The sequence below is a fragment of the Fusarium pseudograminearum genome, chromosome 1, assembly GCF_000303195.2.
Source record: "Fusarium pseudograminearum CS3096 chromosome 1, whole genome shotgun sequence".
NCBI classification, from domain to species: domain Eukaryota; kingdom Fungi; phylum Ascomycota; class Sordariomycetes; order Hypocreales; family Nectriaceae; genus Fusarium; species Fusarium pseudograminearum.
In genome coordinates this window covers 1,767,114-1,784,210 of record NC_031951.1, presented here as the reverse complement: position 1 = coordinate 1,784,210, position 17,097 = coordinate 1,767,114, and the positions used below count along the sequence as shown (strand labels likewise).

Sequence of the window (17,097 nt, the reverse complement as noted above, 5' to 3'; positions counted from 1 at the left end):
CACTCTTTTCAACGTCCTTCAGCAAGTCCTTCAGCAAGATGATGCTCCCAAACGGAAAAGAGAACGCTACCTTTCAAGAAGACCTCAGCAATGTCCTAGTCTGCCCTGAGTGCAACATCAACCCGCCTAACCTAGTCGACGAGTGGTCCAGCGGCGACACAGTATGCTCAGACTGCGGCCTCGTGGTCGGTAGTCGCATCATCGACACGAGATCCGAATGGCGTACTTTTGCGAACGACGACCAGGGAGGTGACGATCCCAGCCGTGTCGGTGGCCCTCAAGATGAGTTCGTCGAGGGACAGCAGCTCGCTACCACTGTAGCCTTTTCCGACCTTAAGGCGCACAAGGCTCTGTCGCGAACCCAGAACAACACCACACAGGACAAGGCGCAAAAGGGTCTCATGCTCGCGTATAAAGAAATAGTCTCTCTTTGTGAAGCTATCAACATGGGACAGAACGTTTCAAACGCCGCCAAACACATATTCAAGCTCGTCGACAAGCACAAGTTCCTCAAGGGAAAGCCGCAAGAAGCCGTCATCGCAGGTTGCATTTTCATCGCCTGCCGACAGAACAACGTACCTCGAACCTTTAGGGAAATCTTCAACTTGACCAGCGTGAGCAAGAAGGAAGTCGGTCGAGTCTTCAAACAGCTCCAGAGCTTCTTACAAAAGCTGCAGGAGACGGAAGGCGATGCTACAGGCCTCAACACAGTCACCAACTACGAGAACACATCAGTGGGCGCCGAGGATCTTTGTGGTCGTTATGTGTCCCAGCTTGGACTTCTGAACCAGCAAAAGGTGGCCAAGATCTCTCGCGACCTGGCCGAGCAGGCCAACGACATCAAGGATCTTGCTGGACGATCGCCGCTGTCGGTGGCTGCAGCATGTATCTTCATGGCATGCCACGTTGTTGGAGAAGCCTGCCCTTCACACCTCATTGCCAAGCAAGCTGGCGTTAGTGACGGAACAGTCAAGACAGCATACAAGTATCTGTATGCCGCACGCAAGCAACTGATTAAGAAAGAATGGCTTGTTGATAACGGCACCAGCATGGAATCTCTGCCTCAGGCTAATAATGCGACGGCATGAATATCCACTATTCAAGGACAGGAAAAGGCACTTTTATACCTCGGGGCTCTAGTTTCAGGCGGCGTTTGGGGAGTTGACGACGAATCGTCTTATTGTTCTCTTGTTTCCTTCTTTTATTTTCCTTGCTTTCTCCTTCTATTTTCCTTGCTAAAGCGACGAACCTTATCAAACAAATATCAACATGTGGCTTCAAGGCAGAAGAAAACTGGACTCTGGTAGCATACGAGACAGATCAGAATGCAAGCTCTTGAACCATCTACTTCCCGCATGCTGGATAAGACTGGGTCTCTTTTTTACTTTTTAAATTTCCTCATCTCCCCCTGGATTTCGAGTCGTCCCATGTTCGGAAACAACCTACCATGCAGAAAGGAAGAGTGACTTGCATATACCGTGGTACATTACGCTATTGTGTAGGAGGGTGGCACCCAACGTCATGAAGATGTTTTGGTACACCCCCGATGATTTCCTCGGCTTTTTTCAAGGGTCACTTGCATGGCATGTGTGTGTGGGTGGGAGGAAGAAAGTCTGTTGTTAGGAGATCGCGATGCTATGCGTATGCTAATAGTAATCACTATTACCCCATAGGGGTTGCATATCATCTGTCACATAGCATCATAGCATAACATCACCTTAAGCACAGAGTTTTGTGTTGCTTCGTTTATGCAGAGATACACAACGTACATGACGTGAAGAGCCTTTAAGAGTAGAGCAGTTCAAGTCTACAATCAATAAACAGTCAACCACAGAACAAACAGTCGACGTCGTTTCATGCATGTAGCCCAGTTTGACAGGCCTCGGCCCTAGCTCCATTGTGATGCGGATACCAGCTGCAGGCTCTGAGCTAGTTATCCCCCGATGGTACATACATAGTACAGTACATGTCATGTACCTGGTCGCTCACTCGCTCGCAACCACGAGTGTCTGTCGTATGTATGGTGTGGTATGCACTTGGATTCTTTTAGAAGGTGGAACTGTGCTAAGTTGTGATGCTGCATGTCTCAGAATGGTGTTGTATGTACGTTCCAACCATCCGTCTACTCAGTCTTGTTGACATGTTAATCGATTATGCAGGCTGCGATGGAATGACCTGAAGATTGCTGACGACGTGCGTGTGTCTCAGCTCAGACCCGGTCTTTTGTTGTGATAACGACGTACTTGAAGCATGCAATTCTACATATCATATATTGTTATTAGGCATACTGTACTGTATCACAGTGTTGTGAATAGTGTATATGGATTAGTAAACAAACATGGCACGGAATAGAGCCAACGGACCGTACCGCAGTGGATTTATCTCGAGTATTCCATTCATCAGGGCATTAATCAAGTGTGGATATCTCATAATCATCATCTACATACCTGGCCCGGCCTGGCCACTGGGTAGGGGCCTACCTACTACATACCTACAGTATCGATGCAGCACTCAAGTTCAAAGTGCCGGCATAAATCGTCGTCAGAAGTGGGAATAAGATGGGGCGGGAATGCCGTGAAACGGCGGGAAGCACCTTGACTCGCTACGTATCCGTACCTGTCAATTCTTGTTTGGAAGGAAAAAGAAAAGAAAATTTTCTTCTTTTTCAATCTTAACCCCTACCTCTAAGTCTACGAGCCAAGCCAAGCTCCCCATAAAATGGGTGGTGGGATATGACATGGTGAAAAAGACCCGCTGTCGATTGATGGAAGGCTTCAAGGAATTCTATACCCGGGTGGGTTCTCTTCAACGACAGCTGTACTGTACGCACTGGATATCTCAGTGGGGGTTGGTGCTTTTTCGTTTGTGTCTGCTGGAACATGATCTGAGGACCCTTTTTTTAATGTGATAATGTTGATGGGTTATTCTTGGCTACATGACTTTTCACGGGATGACGATGCAGGCTGGCAGACTCTTCCCTGTAGCACACAAAAGATCACCCAAGCCAATGTATTCACTGTTGATAGTGGTCGATAGTGACTGCCCGTAATAGCTGAAACAGTGCTGATCCGGTCTGTTATTTCCGTCGTTTGTGTGACGTGAGAAATCACCATCAGCCCTTTTACGGCAAGGCATATAGTTAAAACCTGGCCTGGTACGATCGCAGAAACGAGGACGAGGATCAACCAAGATGAGGTGCGTGTCCGCAACATCATGTGAATTGTTGGTTGGAGGTTGCACCGTCAGTTTTTAGTTACCAAGTGGTGTGAACAAACTTGAACAACCAACAACCACTGCCCGTTAGTACTTATCATGCTCTTTCTTCCTCCCGGAACAAACAAGCTAAATTGCCGAACCGGATTGAGCAGGTTGAATTGCTGGAACAAGACCGGATGAATTGGGATTCAGAATTAGCTCGACATGGTATCCATGAATGGTTGTAAGTTGAGTGTCCGTTCACCTCTGTAGTTATGTATGTGCTGTACAGGCTAAGGCACGACGGATGTCGGAATTGCCTCAAAGACTACAAGACGGAGACCACGGGGGCTTCGGCTGAGTGACCCAGGTTAGGAAGCCCCACAGATGCGTCCATCCATAGGCTGTCTGACCCCCTGTATGGACTGAGTTAATCATGCATGTACGTCTTGCGTGCGTAGTGCACCTTGGCGGCGTACTGTACATTGCAGTAGCGATGTGACTGTCATGTCAGAGGTTTGATAAACGAGTTTCTGGATACTGCAGACCAGAATGCCCAGCTTTGATTTGATGTACCTGCCAGTTGTGTATGTAGTAGTGGTGAGAAGTAATCATGTTGCTGCTAGTTCTGAGTCATGGTTCAAGCTCCGTACATAGCTACTCTAGGCATACGAGAATACAATTGTATTCAGGAGATTTGCAGATGTGTAGATATTGCACCAGTCTTGACCCGAGTGCGAGTGTTAAATTGTTTGCTATATCCATGTCATGCCACGAGTTAATATGCATCTAATAATGTCATTGATGATCCGGTCCCACGACCAACAAAGAAAAACAGCCGGGATACAACATGTAAGCAGTCATCGGGGATAATCGTGGAATTATCAAAAAAGAGTAGTCTATCCATTATCGACATCCTAGTCTAGGTAGAATACATCCATGTCTCTCGCTCTCTGGCCTTGGCTACCTACTGAAGAAATGCATACATATGCACATCCACGTTTCATAAAGAACATCAGAATGCGAGTGTTTAAAGTGCAACTCGTGGATAAATAGGCAAAATATGTACATATTTCGTGCAGCAACTGTCATGAACTTGATCCATCCATCCATCCATCCATCCGTGGCAGGCTGTTTTCAGTAGCAGCACTCATCATCATCGTCACCACCACCATCACCACCATCACCACTACTCTTACACTGCCGCCTTGTTGATGTATGTGTATGTACTGTAAGTGTACCATCACTACCTACCCACAGAGTACCATCCTATCCTTTTGCCTGCCCCCAGTATAATTATGCCTGCCTGCTTGCTTGCATCCTGCAGGCTAAGCTAGGCTAGCCTGGCAGCCTGGCAAGACAAACAAGCATCCTTGACTTTGACTTCTCCATAACCGTTTTTTTTCTGCCCCATAGTTATAACTAAAATCAACACCCATGAAGAGTCCCCATCCAACTCCTCCGCTCCCCCCATGTTTAGTGGCTTCAATGTGAAAAAAGACCCTGGACTGGTAGTCGTTGACTGGCGCAAAAAGATTCCTAGGGGCAGTCTCGTTGCAGTAGCATCTGTCTTGTCTGTGCCTGGGTACAGTAACAGCGACCAAAACCCTCTCTGAAGTCATGGCTTTCAAAACAACCATGTCAGACCCGGGCCCAGAGAACATGTGTCCAGGGTCGTAAGATACATATGTACTATACTGGTCTACGATTCGCCTAGCGGGCCGATGCACCGTGCTCAGCAGCAAAGCCAGAGAGTACATACGTACGTAGCCGTACAAACAAGACAGTACGGTACAGCAAATCTGTGGATGGATGGATACATAATTACATGGATGGACACAGTACCGTACAGTACATCCATTAGTAGCTGGGTATTGGAGATTGGAGATTGGAGAATTGACTAATAGTTGTAAACAGATGAAAATGGATTAGCCATACTCCCAGTACAAGAACGGGGAGCATCGCATCTCCATTGTATGAGCATGTGCTCGGCCGTCTTTCTCTTCTATACTTGTTTAATCTTTTATTACCCTCACTCGTTAGACATCTTGAGAAAGAATCACAAAAGCAAAAAAAAGAAAAAAAGGCTGGACCTTGTTGACGAGACTAAAGGACAAGCGTCCATGAAGCATAACTGCACTACATTGCTTTTAGCTACAGTTGATCTATAGATTTCAGTCTACATCATGATGCCCAGCGTCAGAAGATTTCACGGCCAGACTATGGTCGCCGCCGCTCCTTCTATTTGCTCAGGGCCTGCAGCATCGTCCACCATCAAGATGGCTTCATCGTCAGCTTCGTGGACGACTTATCTGTGGCGGCTTATCCTAGCTGTGCTGGCCCCTTCAACGGCCCTGCTGCCTTTTGGTGCGTGGGTTGTTTCGGTCTGGGGATCTCCTGTCCTCGACCTACACGTCCAACCTCACTTCTCGGTTCAACAAAAAGCGCCAATACAGACGGGCATCCCTTTCGAAATTTCGACCACTTCAGGATTCAACTGCTTCAATCCCAATCTTCCCAACGTCACTATTTATGCTACCGGAGGTACTATTGCTGGCTCTGCAAGCTCGGCTGATCAGACCACGGGATACCGGTCAGCTGCGTTAGGAGTTGATTCTCTCATTGATGCAGTACCCCAATTGTGCAATGTAGCCAATGTGAGAGGCGTTCAGTTTGCCAATACGGACAGCATAGATATGAGCTCGGCCATGTTGAGGATTTTGGCGAAGCAGATCCAGGATGATCTGGACAGTCCGTTTACTCAAGGTGCAGTTGTGACGCACGGGACTGATACTCTGGATGAATCTGCCTTCTTTCTGGATCTTACTATCCAGAGCGACAAGCCCGTGGTCGTGACAGGTTCCATGCGCCCGGCAACTGCTATCAGCGCAGATGGACCAATGAATCTTTTGTCATCGGTGATATTGGCAGCAACAGCGAGTGCTCGAGGCAGAGGAGTCATGATTGCCATGAATGATCGCATTGGATCCGCTCGTTTTACGACAAAAGTCAACGCCAACCACTTGGACGCCTTCCAAGCCCCTGACAGTGGTATGTTGGGAACATTCGTCAACGTCCAGCCAGTGTTTTTCTATCCGCCATCACGGCCTCTTGGCCACCGTCATTTCGATCTGCAGCCCATCACCAACAACGGCCGCCGATTCGGACGCTCTGCAGCCCCCGGAGCTGGATCATCAGCACTACCTCAGGTGGACGTGCTCTACGCTTACCAGGAGCTCAGCGTGGGCATGTTCCAGGCGGCCATCGACCTCGGAGCGCAGGGCATCGTCCTAGCGGGAATGGGCGCTGGATTCTGGACGTCCAAAGGTACCGAGGAGATTCGACGTATCGTCCACGAGACCGATATTCCTGTGATAGTGAGCCGAAGACCGGAGGGTGGCTTCGTCGGACCTTGCGAGGCAGGAATTGGCGCGGGCTTTTTGAATCCGCAAAAGGCGAGGATCCAGCTCCAACTGGCCCTCGAAACCAAGATGGACAATGATGCCATCAAAGCCCTGTTTGAGCATTCGGGAGTGCACTAAAGGGGCAAGCAAGATCAGGGTTACAGCAGCAACACCACCACGCAGCATGGATGATACAGCACAGCACAGCGCATTATGGCGCATCACAACATCTTAATCCCGATAGAAGGGGTGCTTTTACAGCGACAAGATTTCCAAAACAAGAGAGGAGATCACTCGGAGGCAAACTCGACGCATCAGAAAAAGGGAGTGATTTTCAGGGCGCATTTTTTTCCAGCTGTTTCATGCCTTTTGTCCTTTTTTTTTTCCTCTTGAGCGAACGCTTTCAAAAATTGGGTGGCTATTTGTTTATTTTATTTTTCGCACAAACATCATCATTGCTATTTGTTTCTGCGTTTCTGTTTCACTACAGCAAAGGTGCCTTGGGATGGGCAAAAAAAATGGGAGGGAGGCTATTTGTCTTTTTTTGTTGTTTATGACATTATTTGCATCATTACAAAAGTTGAGGAGGGGAGAAGGAGAAGCATGTGAAGGAAGTGATCTGCTTCACAAGCAGGCAGGCGTATTAATCACGATAGTTAATAGTATTCAACATATCACACTACAACATAACACCATCTTGACTGATCATTCTGTGAAGCAATCGCGGTGATTGAACAGGTACAAAGCAAATCAGATCAGATCACCAATGACTTTTCCAATTAACCGTCAAACTGTGATTTATCCAGGGTTACTTTTGCGTGGAGTCTTTCTCTTGGAGTTTCATTGCCGAGGGTAGCTGCATAATTGACAGCGGAAGAAGCAAAAAACAAAATCACAAGCGAAGCTGTACACAATAGCGGACCACCGCTCCGGCAGGGGTTCAATGAACCAGGGCCTGCTTGACTTGGCTTAGGTTGACTTTTGAAGATCCTTGACACCTGCTCAACAGGGAGACGGACCGATGAGATCAGGGTTTGAGTTGGGATAGTTAGAATATCAATTGCTTCTGAAAGCTGACTACGGATACAGTCAGTACAGTGCAGACTGCATCTCGGTGATCATCTCCAGGTTCCATCATACAAGATCCACTGTAATGCAGTGAACGGATCCATGGCTAGGCTTTAAATGAGATGGAAATGAATGAATTACTCCGGGCAAGGGACTTTGTTCTCTCTTAGTACCTAGGCATTACCAAGGAAGGTGTCCAAAATGGAAATATGAACTTTTGTTCAAGGATCTACTGTACCCAAGGAAGTTAGCGGCTCAACTAGCATTTGCAGTTGGCTCATCTCCAAAGCTTACTTCCCAGGAGAAGTTATCAATGGGTTCAAGATTGGCTATGAGATAGAGATAGAGGCAATAATCCTCCACACTCCACGCGTACTCCCCATATTTATCTTCCTTCAGCACTAACACTCATTGACTCAGTACAGTAACCTTGTCTCATTTGCTGTACCAGCAAAAACACTCCAATATAGTTCTCGATAGCATTGCGAATTGCATTAATATACATCTGTTGAATTACTTTAACCAATCCATTCATTGTCTTTCAGCCATTACCGTTGAAACGCGTCAGCCACAGAGTATCTCTGTCCCGGGACCCGACACTACGATACGATACGACACAGGCCACCTACAGGTCTATCTACGCGCTACAGCACAGGCCCGAGCCTCAGTGCAAGTATTAGCACGCCACCACTGAATCAAGGCAGGGCAAATTCCTACTCCAAATCGAGATCAAGGCAACTTTCTTAACCCATCCCTCCCTTGGCTCGCATGATATCCCCAACCGTCCTTCTAAACAGGGCAGAAACCATCGAGCCTCATGGTCTGAACAATTAATTCAGGGGCAGTAACAGCCACAAGAGCATCTTTACAATACATGTCATTCGTTTCAAGCCTCTTCCCCTGTCTCCTCCGATCGATTGAATACGTCACCTCAGCAGACACTTCTCCCGCATGTCGTCGACCAAGATAGCCTCAATACGCTCGTTTATTATCCTCTCGCCAGGCCATCATGTCCCAAGACCGCCCGGACGCTGGGGCGCCATTGGGACCTGAACCTTCGAAAACCGATAGTAAAACCAACACTCGTCGTCGCAGAAGTGATGCCGGTCAATCAGCCCCGTTGGCCAATCGCATCAAGGGCGCAGCGGCGGATCTATATCAAAAGACCGTTGTTGAGCTTATCTTGCGTCGCAAACACATTGTCGCGTCAACCGATGGACGCCATGTGCCCCTCAAACTCGAACACGAAGCGCCCTTGATAGACGACCGCCGCGGCCTCCCCTATGTCTCCAACAGCATCCGTACATCCCGTTACACGGTATGGGACTTTATACCGAAACAACTCTTCTTTCAATTCTCCCGCGTCGGAAACTTCTACTTTCTGTGCGTTGGTGTACCGCAGATGGTACGTACAACTCATGACGGGTGAGAATGGTCTTTTTGTTAACGTTTCACAGATCCCAGGCCTCTCGACGACCGGATCTTACACGACGATTTTACCACTCTTGTTCTTCGTACTTTTGACGATTGTCAAGGAAGGATACGATGATTACCGAAGGTACCGTTTGGACAAGATTGAGAACGCTGGTTTCGCCACAGTGTTGGGGCGCGAAGACAAATACACCGGAAAGATCAAGCCAGTCACTAAATGGAGGAAATGGAACCCATTCCTGACCAATTCCACGGCCCAACCTCATCCCGTCCCCAACGAAGAATTCAATGGTCTGCGATGGGTTCCTGTGAGATGGAGCGAGATTCAGGTTGGAGACATTATCAGACTTTGCCGAGACGAACCCATCCCCGCCGACCTTATTCTGCTCGATAGCGATGAAGAGAATAAATTGGCGTACATCGAAACCATGGCACTCGACGGCGAGACCAACCTCAAGTGTAAACAGGTTGCGCATGCTCTTCAAGGTTGCGACACAATCGAGGGTATCTCAAAGTGCAAAGCCGAGTTTGTTGTCGAGGACCCGAACCCAGATCTTTACAATTTCGATGGCCGTGTCACTGTCGACGAAAAGACGGCCCCCCTGACGTCAAGCGAAGTCATCTATCGTGGAAGCATCGTTCGAAACACCAGCGCCGCAATTGGTCTTGTCATCAACACCGGAGAGGATTGCAAGATTCGCATGAACGCCAACAAGCACCCTAAAGCAAAAAAGCCCGCCCTTGAACGGGTCGTCAACAAGATCGTTGTTTCGCTTGCCACCTTCGTTGTCGTTCTTTCTGTCGGTGTATCCATGGGCTATGTCAGGTGGCAGAAGAGTACCGAAAGACACTCATGGTACCTAGAACAAGCCAAGGTGCCTTTTTACCAAATCATCATCGCCTTTATCATCATGTTCAACAACGTTGTCCCGCTAGCACTCTATATTAGTCTTGAGATTGTAAAAATCGGACAGCTTATAATGCTGAACGGGGATCTCCAGATGTACGACGAGGAGACGGACACGCCTGCTAGGTGCAACACCAACACTATTCTGGAAAACCTCGGCCAGGTGGGATACGTCTTCTCGGACAAGACAGGTACCCTGACGGACAACATCATGAAGTTTCGAAAGATAAGCGTCGCTGGAACGGTCTGGCTACATGAGATGGATCTGGAACAAAAGGTTGACGAGATCGAGGCTATCAAGCTGGACGAAGAGTCAGATCCTGGTGAGCCTTCGGTCTACAAGACGGAACCTGTCACAGTCGTCATTAGAGAGGAGCAGCCAGAAGCATCGCACGAACCATCTACACCGCTGGCTCTGCCATCGCCTTCCCACATGTCGCCTCGCCCTTCCATGTCTCGCCGACCATCCATGGCACCATCCAGGCCTTCAATGGCATATTCACGACCATCATTTGGAGAACGCCGGTCATCATCCCAGTGGCGCTCTACAGGACGCCCGGATCATATCCAGCCCGATGTGACGACCAATGATCTCATTGAATACCTACGACTTCGACCTAACTCAGGATTCGCTAAGAAGGCCAAACAATACATTTTGGCAGTGGCCTTGTGCCATACCTGCTTACCTGAGCAAAAGGATAACGGAGAGTTGGAGTTCCAAGCCGCATCCCCTGATGAGCTTGCTCTAGTCAGAGCTGCGCAGGAGCTTGGTTACCTCGTTATCAATCGGACGACCCAAACCATCACCTTGCGAGTAACTCAGTCTGACGGCCAAGAAGAGTACCAGAAATATGAGGTTCTTGATGTGATCGAATTCACTAGCTCGCGAAAGAAAATGTCCATTGTTGTTCGTTTCCCCGACGGCCGTGTGTCTGTCATCTGCAAGGGTGCAGATTCCGCCATCTTACCGCGCCTTAAGATGTCGCAAATCGCCAAACAAAAGGCAAACGAAGTCCGCAAGAGTGCCGATATAGAACGTGAGATGCGCCGACGCAGCGAGCAGCAAGAACCAAGGAATAGTTTTGGCGGCAGGCCCAGTCTCACAATCCGACGAAACCCTGGCATATCGAGAGATCGAAGCACAAGCAGACGACCCAACGTGGACAGGAGCAAGTCATTTGAGTTTGGCCAACTCTCTAGACATTCTGAAGATAAGCCTCGTCTGTCTATTGCGACCCGAGGCGTGTCGATTGACATGCCCCGTGGCCAATATCTGCACACTCCTGTCCATTACCAGCAACCTGTCCCTGACCATCTTGCCTTCCTCGAAGATCCCGCTCTTCTGGACGATTCCGAAACTTTCACCAAGTGCTTCAAGCATTTGGATGACTTTGCTACGGAAGGCCTCCGCACCTTACTCTTCGTGCAAAAGTTCATTACAGAGCACGAGTATCAGGCTTGGAAGAAAGTATGGGATGAAGCCGCGACTAGCCTCAGTAATCGACAACAACGCATTGAAGAGGCGGGTGACATGATTGAACAGTCATTCGACCTGGTTGGCGCAACTGCTATCGAAGACAAGCTACAGCAAGGAGTACCCGAAACAATTGAGAGGTTGCGAAAAGCCAACATCAAGATCTGGATGCTTACGGGTGATAAGCGGGAGACCGCCATCAATATTGCACACTCTGCTCGAATTTGTCGACCCGGGTCCGATTTATACATCCTCGATGTTTCCAAAGGAGGGTTGGACTCGCAGCTAGTTGCCCTTCAGGAAGATCTTCAGGCTGGTTCTGTTCATAGTGTTGTTGTCATCGATGGCCAGACCCTTTCGGCGGTCGAAAAGTCGCCAGAGCTATCGGCCAAGTTCTTTAAGGTCATGCTGCAGGTTGACTCGGTTATTTGCTGCCGAGCTTCCCCGGCCCAGAAAGCGCTACTTGTCACTACCGTCAGATCCCGGTTGAAGAAGTACCGGGGCAAGAACCGGAGAGGACTCACCTTGGCCATTGGTGACGGAGCAAATGACTTGGCTATGATCTCAGCCAGTCATGTTGGTATCGGTATTTCCGGCAAGGAAGGTCTTCAAGCTGCTCGTGTAGCGGACTATGCGATCGCTCAGTTCAGATTTTTGCAACGAATGCTGCTTGTTCATGGACGATGGAACTATGTCCGCACGTCCAAATTCATTCTGTACACATTCTGGAAGGAGATGTTCTTCTATCTGCCAACAGCGCAGTATCAGAGATATACGGGCTACAGCGGCACATCACTTTACGAAGCCACCAGCTTGACTGTATTCAACACTTTGTTCACTAGTCTCTGTGTTATCTGTATGGGAGTGTGGGAGCAGGACCTCAGTGCTGATACATTACTAGCAGTTCCTGAGCTGTACGTTTATGGACAACGAAACCAAGGTCTCAATATTTGGAAATTTGCCAGATGGATGCTTCTTGGCGCCATTGAGGGTGTGATCTGTTGGTACGGCGTCTGGGCTGGCTATGGCTGGATCACACCTGCTGCGCGCGACCAAGGATTGTATGCGCTTGGTACGCTCACTTTTACAGCTGGAGTCCTCTGGATCAACTGGAAACTTTTGTAAGTGATTACCAGGCACGATTTGTGGGCAATAACTGACCTAAGCAGCATGTTTGAAACACATTACAAATCCATCATTGTCATGATATCTTTCTTTGTCACAACAATCGGCTGGTTCGCTTGGCTGTCTTTCCTGGACGCGGCATATGCTCCTCAGCCGTCTGGGCCTTATGCCATCAGTGATAGTTTTACCACCTTGTTCGGAGATGATGCTGTATGGTGGGCAACGTTATTCATTGTCCTCGGCCTTATCGGTCTTTTTGAGATGGTACTCAAGTGCGTCAAGCGTCTTCTTCTTATGCACGGACTCTGGGATTGGCCACCCTGGGGGAAGAGTCGACGCGGCGAGAATATTGAAGAGTGGGATGTCGAACTGTGGCAGGAATTGGAGCAGGATCCTGCTTTGCAGGCAAGGCTCAAGCGCATGGCTCATGATGAGCCAGTGGAAGAGGAGGAAGATGTTGATTTGGCGCAGATCAACATCGATGAAGAGATGAGGGGTCGATGAGGCGAAGCAGTTTTGGAGTTTTGATACCCATCAGACACGAGCACGTTTTCTGTATATTCAGTGGCGGTGTCGTTTATTCTATAGACTTTTACCTTGCATATGATACACGATATAATTAAAGTACACCGTTAATAGACTTCATCGCCTATCACATTGACCTCTATCTTAACGCCTGCTTCTGGTTGCTTTAGCCTCTCTGCAAATATTTCACCCAGCGAGGCAGGTGTCAGAATACCTCCCCGTCTATGGGCCGATGTATCCCCTTGGAGTAAAACCAACGCCGCTTGGGTTAAAACCACGCTTGTGAAGACATACGGATCACCGTCGTATTCGAACTTGACTTCGACTCTCGGAGTAGGCTTATCTTCTTTGTCGTCTGGTACAGCCACAACACGATATTTGAAATAATGCCCCCTGCGCATTTCCTCAGATGGACCTGTTCCTGGCGGAAACATTCGTGTCACAAGGTAGCGCAGAGGGGGTATTTTGGTTATAGCGTTTTCCAGAATGGTGTAACTCGTTCGAAATGTCCACGCAGATAACGGATTGGAACATTTTATGCGCGATGAGAAGAAGAAGTTTCTCCCATAGCTCTCCGGCCCAAGAGAATATGGTCCCTCTTCAGCGTACAAGCCCCAGCTGCGTCCCACGATAGCTGTCTCGATCTGTGAGTGAGAGCTCTGTACCAGAGCGCCCAAATCAGGGATTACTTGCACACCAAACATATTCGGGGCAGGCAAAACACCGTGTTTGGCTATTTCTGCATCAGTTCTTAGTACGGGCGATATATCGAATGGAGCCTCAGTGGTGGGCTCAAGACTGCATATCGAACTGAGGCTGCCGCCGCTGAATGAACCACGGACATCGTCAAGACAAACAAGGACTTCGCGTGTTGGGAGAGAAAATTGGTTACGGAGTTTGAGAACGGCGAGATAGACGGATAGATCTGCGGGGACGGCGGCCCAGCCCGTGGTCATAATGATCTAGCAACATTATGTTAGACCTTAACTGTATATTGGATAACGGATCTAACCTTTGAGCCTGTCTTTTGCGCTATCTCATCATAATCCTCGATTATGTCCTGCATCCAGGCGGGTTCGCCGCTACTGGTCTGGTGTAAGTTGACAGACACATATGCTGACAATGGAGGACATACCAGTCCACATAATCTGTACCGTTGCTAGCACATGCTTTGATCACAGACGTTCCACAAGTCGTAGCATATGGACCTATAGTATTGATAACCACGCGTGTCTTCGTCACAAGTTCATTGATGGCTATTTCGGAGGTAGGATCGAGAATGTAGATAATGCCTATGTTGAGGTTATCAAGTCAGTACTAACGACCAACACAAAGGAGAGACATACATGTTGTTTGTTGGAGATCGAGATCTTTGTATAAATGTTCAAGTTTACTCTTGCTACGTCCTGCTATGGCCCAAGATGTGGTCTCTGGAAGTACCTGAGCCATGTATGCTGCACATAGACGACCCGTGTATCCGGTTGCGCCGAGGAGAACGATATCGAACTTGTCCATTTTTAGGTGCTTCATCTGAACTTGAGACAGCATGGACAAGAATAAAGTTCAAATAAACGAAACACTCTTTGGAATAGCCTCTATTCCTTTATATTGTGATGCTTTCTTGCTCTTTCGGTTGAGGAGCGGATTGAGATCGGAGCGGCCCCACTTCACGGCGTGATTGAAGGCCGGTCCGGAGACATATCAGCCCCGGATGGGCCGTTGCGGAGTAACAAAGCTCCCGCCGGCTCAATACGGGTAGATTATTGCAGTGATATAGTAGATGCATTAATATGAAACATGCAGTCAGATTTTAATGCATTCGTACAGCTTGCAGAAGACCCAAGTGATATATTATTTGTTATTTGGAATGCTTCAGTCATGCGGTATGTTGTTATGAGACTTTGTACCATGATTTCAAACATGTCAGTCTGCTAAATAAAGTGTTTATCTTACTTGACAGTCCTTACATATTTTGTATGTGACTTTTGTGTTCATCATCTGGTATGTCCTTGGTCGATGTATTCCTTCACCCTACTAAGCATGTCGCTCAACATCTGCATCCTGATTAACTACCCCCTCTGCCCTCTGAGGACGGTCGGGCAATTTTCCAATTATTTCCATGCTTCTGAAGGTATATATTACCAATGCAAGAGCTATGAAAAGAATACCAAAATTTGTCCAAGCTCCTGCGCGAAGGCCTTTGAGAGATGGAGCATCCCATTCTTCAACCGACCCGACATGCTGCACATCAACGCCTCTCGCTTTTGCCATGACCGATGATTGAATAGCCGTGGCAACAGCCAGAGAAATAGCGCGGCCAATCATACCGGATGAGTTGATAAGAGCACCACCAACAGCCTGATCCTCTCTGGGAAGTGCATGGGAAGTGAAGAGGGTGAGACAAGGCCATGCTGTATCAGCACCGACGACAGATAGAATCATAGCCCACATTCCCCAAGCAAAGTACGACGTCGTTGGGGGAATAGGCACCGCGTAGAGCAGAGCAGCGATACAGACAGCGACATGGCCAAAGGCGAGGATAAAGAAAGTTGGGATACGCGAAAGAAAATAGGCCGTGCAAAAGGCGACGATGAAGCCACTTACTCCAGTAGGGATGAATCGCAACATCGTCTGAAGAGGTGATAAGCCTTGGTAGTCCTGAAAGTAGTAGGTTGCGTAGATGAGGTAGTTGTTGAAACCGCCAAAGAAGAAACCCATGATAATCATAACAGCTGTGAAGCGCCAGTTGTTAAAAATAGACACCTTGACGAGCGGCGGTCGGTTCGTCTTTTGCTCAAGATATCGCTGCCAGAAGAAGAAGGCGATGATGATACCCAGCGAAACAACAATGAGTACAGGGATCCAAGGGGCAGTCCAGCCCACAACGTTTCCCTCTGTGAGTGCAAAGGTGAGAGCCAAGAGGCCGCAGGTGATGAGAGTAGCACCAATCCAGTCAATGGCCGCCGTCTTAGCTCGGAGGCTGTTATACTCGGGTCGAAGCTCCGGAGATGAAGGCGGAATACAGAAGACACCAGCTACGGCAATCATGCCAGCCATTATGGCAAGGGCACCAAAGACCCATTTCCAGCTAGCCCATTCAGCGATGAGACCTGAGACCAGATTACCGCAGACACTGCCTAGAGGGGCACCGGCAGCTGTATATGTTAGTTTATGCCTTGGCCAAACAGATAGAGAAGAGACTCGCCGTATGCACTAAAAGCATAGTTCTTTGCTTTTCCGGGAGGGAATGTAGTTCCAAGTATACCAATTGCAGTTGGTACATTAGCAGCAGCACCCTGAATCGTGATTTTCAGTTATACTCTTTAGTATGAACGGATATAAGTACCAACGTACCAGTCCATGGAGTCCACGAAAGAGGTCGAAAGCAATCTCAGTAGGGATAAATGCATTAACGATGCAGCAGATCGTGACCCAGAAAGATCCCAGGATAAAAATCAGTCTCTTGCCATAGATATCTGCTATGCGTCCCCAAAGCAACAGAAAACAACCAAAGGTCAAGACATAGGACGAGACGACCCATTGTAGTCTTGTGTCAGGAACATCGAGAGCTCGACCAATTTGGGGGAGGATAATGACCACGCTTTGACTAGAAAGGGTCTGGCCAATGTTAGCAATACAGATAGATATCTTTCATTAGTAATTGGTAAACTCACATTGAGAAAAGAGGCTCCAGTGACGGTACAGACAAGAGCTATACAACGAGCTTTGGACAGCTTGAGCTCATCTTTTGAATCTACTGATTCAGCATCACCTTCTCCTTCATCCGGGGAATTGTTTTCATTGGGAGTCCGATTATCGGCGCCGAAATCGGAAAGTCCTTTTTCGTCTCTGTTTGGAGTCTCTGAGATGATGTTCTTTTCCTCGCCTGTAACAGCAAGAGTAGCTGTTTGAAGGGATGCAGGCTCGACTGCAAGGTCTGGCCTCTTTTCGTTCCCGTGATCAGCCAT

The 17,097-nt window shown here is 48.3% G+C and overlaps 6 protein-coding genes across 6 annotated transcripts, besides 2 other annotated features; 3 read left to right on the top strand and 3 right to left on the bottom strand.

Moving 5' to 3' along the window:
• Positions 1–38: 38 nt before the first annotated feature.
• FPSE_04606 (uncharacterized protein) lies at positions 39–1,088 on the top strand (the record flags this gene model as incomplete). Its single annotated transcript, XM_009257724.1, has 1 exon — positions 39–1,088. One exon carries the CDS (start codon positions 39–41, stop codon positions 1,086–1,088), a length of 1,050 nt encoding a protein of 349 aa, XP_009255999.1.
• A 558-nt stretch (positions 1,089–1,646) lies between these two features.
• Positions 1,647–2,739, bottom strand: FPSE_04607 (uncharacterized protein; the record flags this gene model as incomplete). Its single annotated transcript, XM_009257725.1, has 7 exons — positions 1,647–1,687; positions 1,770–1,783; positions 1,955–2,009; positions 2,244–2,258; positions 2,289–2,292; positions 2,448–2,480; positions 2,683–2,739. The coding sequence occupies 7 exons, from the start codon at positions 2,737–2,739 to the stop codon at positions 1,647–1,649; spliced, it is 219 nt and encodes a 72-aa protein (XP_009256000.1).
• Positions 2,740–4,294: 1,555 nt separating this feature from the next.
• Positions 4,295–4,318: a microsatellite.
• Positions 4,319–4,345: 27 nt separating this feature from the next.
• Positions 4,346–4,385: a microsatellite.
• Positions 4,386–5,381: 996 nt separating this feature from the next.
• On the top strand, positions 5,382–6,737 carry FPSE_04608 (uncharacterized protein; the record flags this gene model as incomplete). Its single annotated transcript, XM_009257726.1, has 1 exon — positions 5,382–6,737. The coding sequence occupies one exon, from the start codon at positions 5,382–5,384 to the stop codon at positions 6,735–6,737; it is 1,356 nt and encodes a 451-aa protein (XP_009256001.1).
• Positions 6,738–8,676: 1,939 nt separating this feature from the next.
• FPSE_04609 (uncharacterized protein) lies at positions 8,677–13,108 on the top strand (the record flags this gene model as incomplete). Its single annotated transcript, XM_009257727.1, has 3 exons — positions 8,677–9,072; positions 9,125–12,600; positions 12,649–13,108. 3 exons carry the CDS (start codon positions 8,677–8,679, stop codon positions 13,106–13,108), a joined length of 4,332 nt encoding a protein of 1,443 aa, XP_009256002.1.
• Positions 13,109–13,236: 128 nt separating this feature from the next.
• Positions 13,237–14,644, bottom strand: FPSE_04610 (uncharacterized protein; the record flags this gene model as incomplete). The annotated part of the gene is made up of 4 exons (XM_009257728.1): positions 13,237–14,091; positions 14,142–14,214; positions 14,265–14,421; positions 14,476–14,644. The coding sequence occupies 4 exons, from the start codon at positions 14,642–14,644 to the stop codon at positions 13,237–13,239; spliced, it is 1,254 nt and encodes a 417-aa protein (XP_009256003.1).
• A 519-nt stretch (positions 14,645–15,163) lies between these two features.
• Positions 15,164–17,097, bottom strand: FPSE_04611 (uncharacterized protein; the record flags this gene model as incomplete). The annotated part of the gene is made up of 4 exons (XM_009257729.1): positions 15,164–16,284; positions 16,344–16,425; positions 16,484–16,747; positions 16,804–17,097. 4 exons carry the CDS (start codon positions 17,095–17,097, stop codon positions 15,164–15,166), a joined length of 1,761 nt encoding a protein of 586 aa, XP_009256004.1.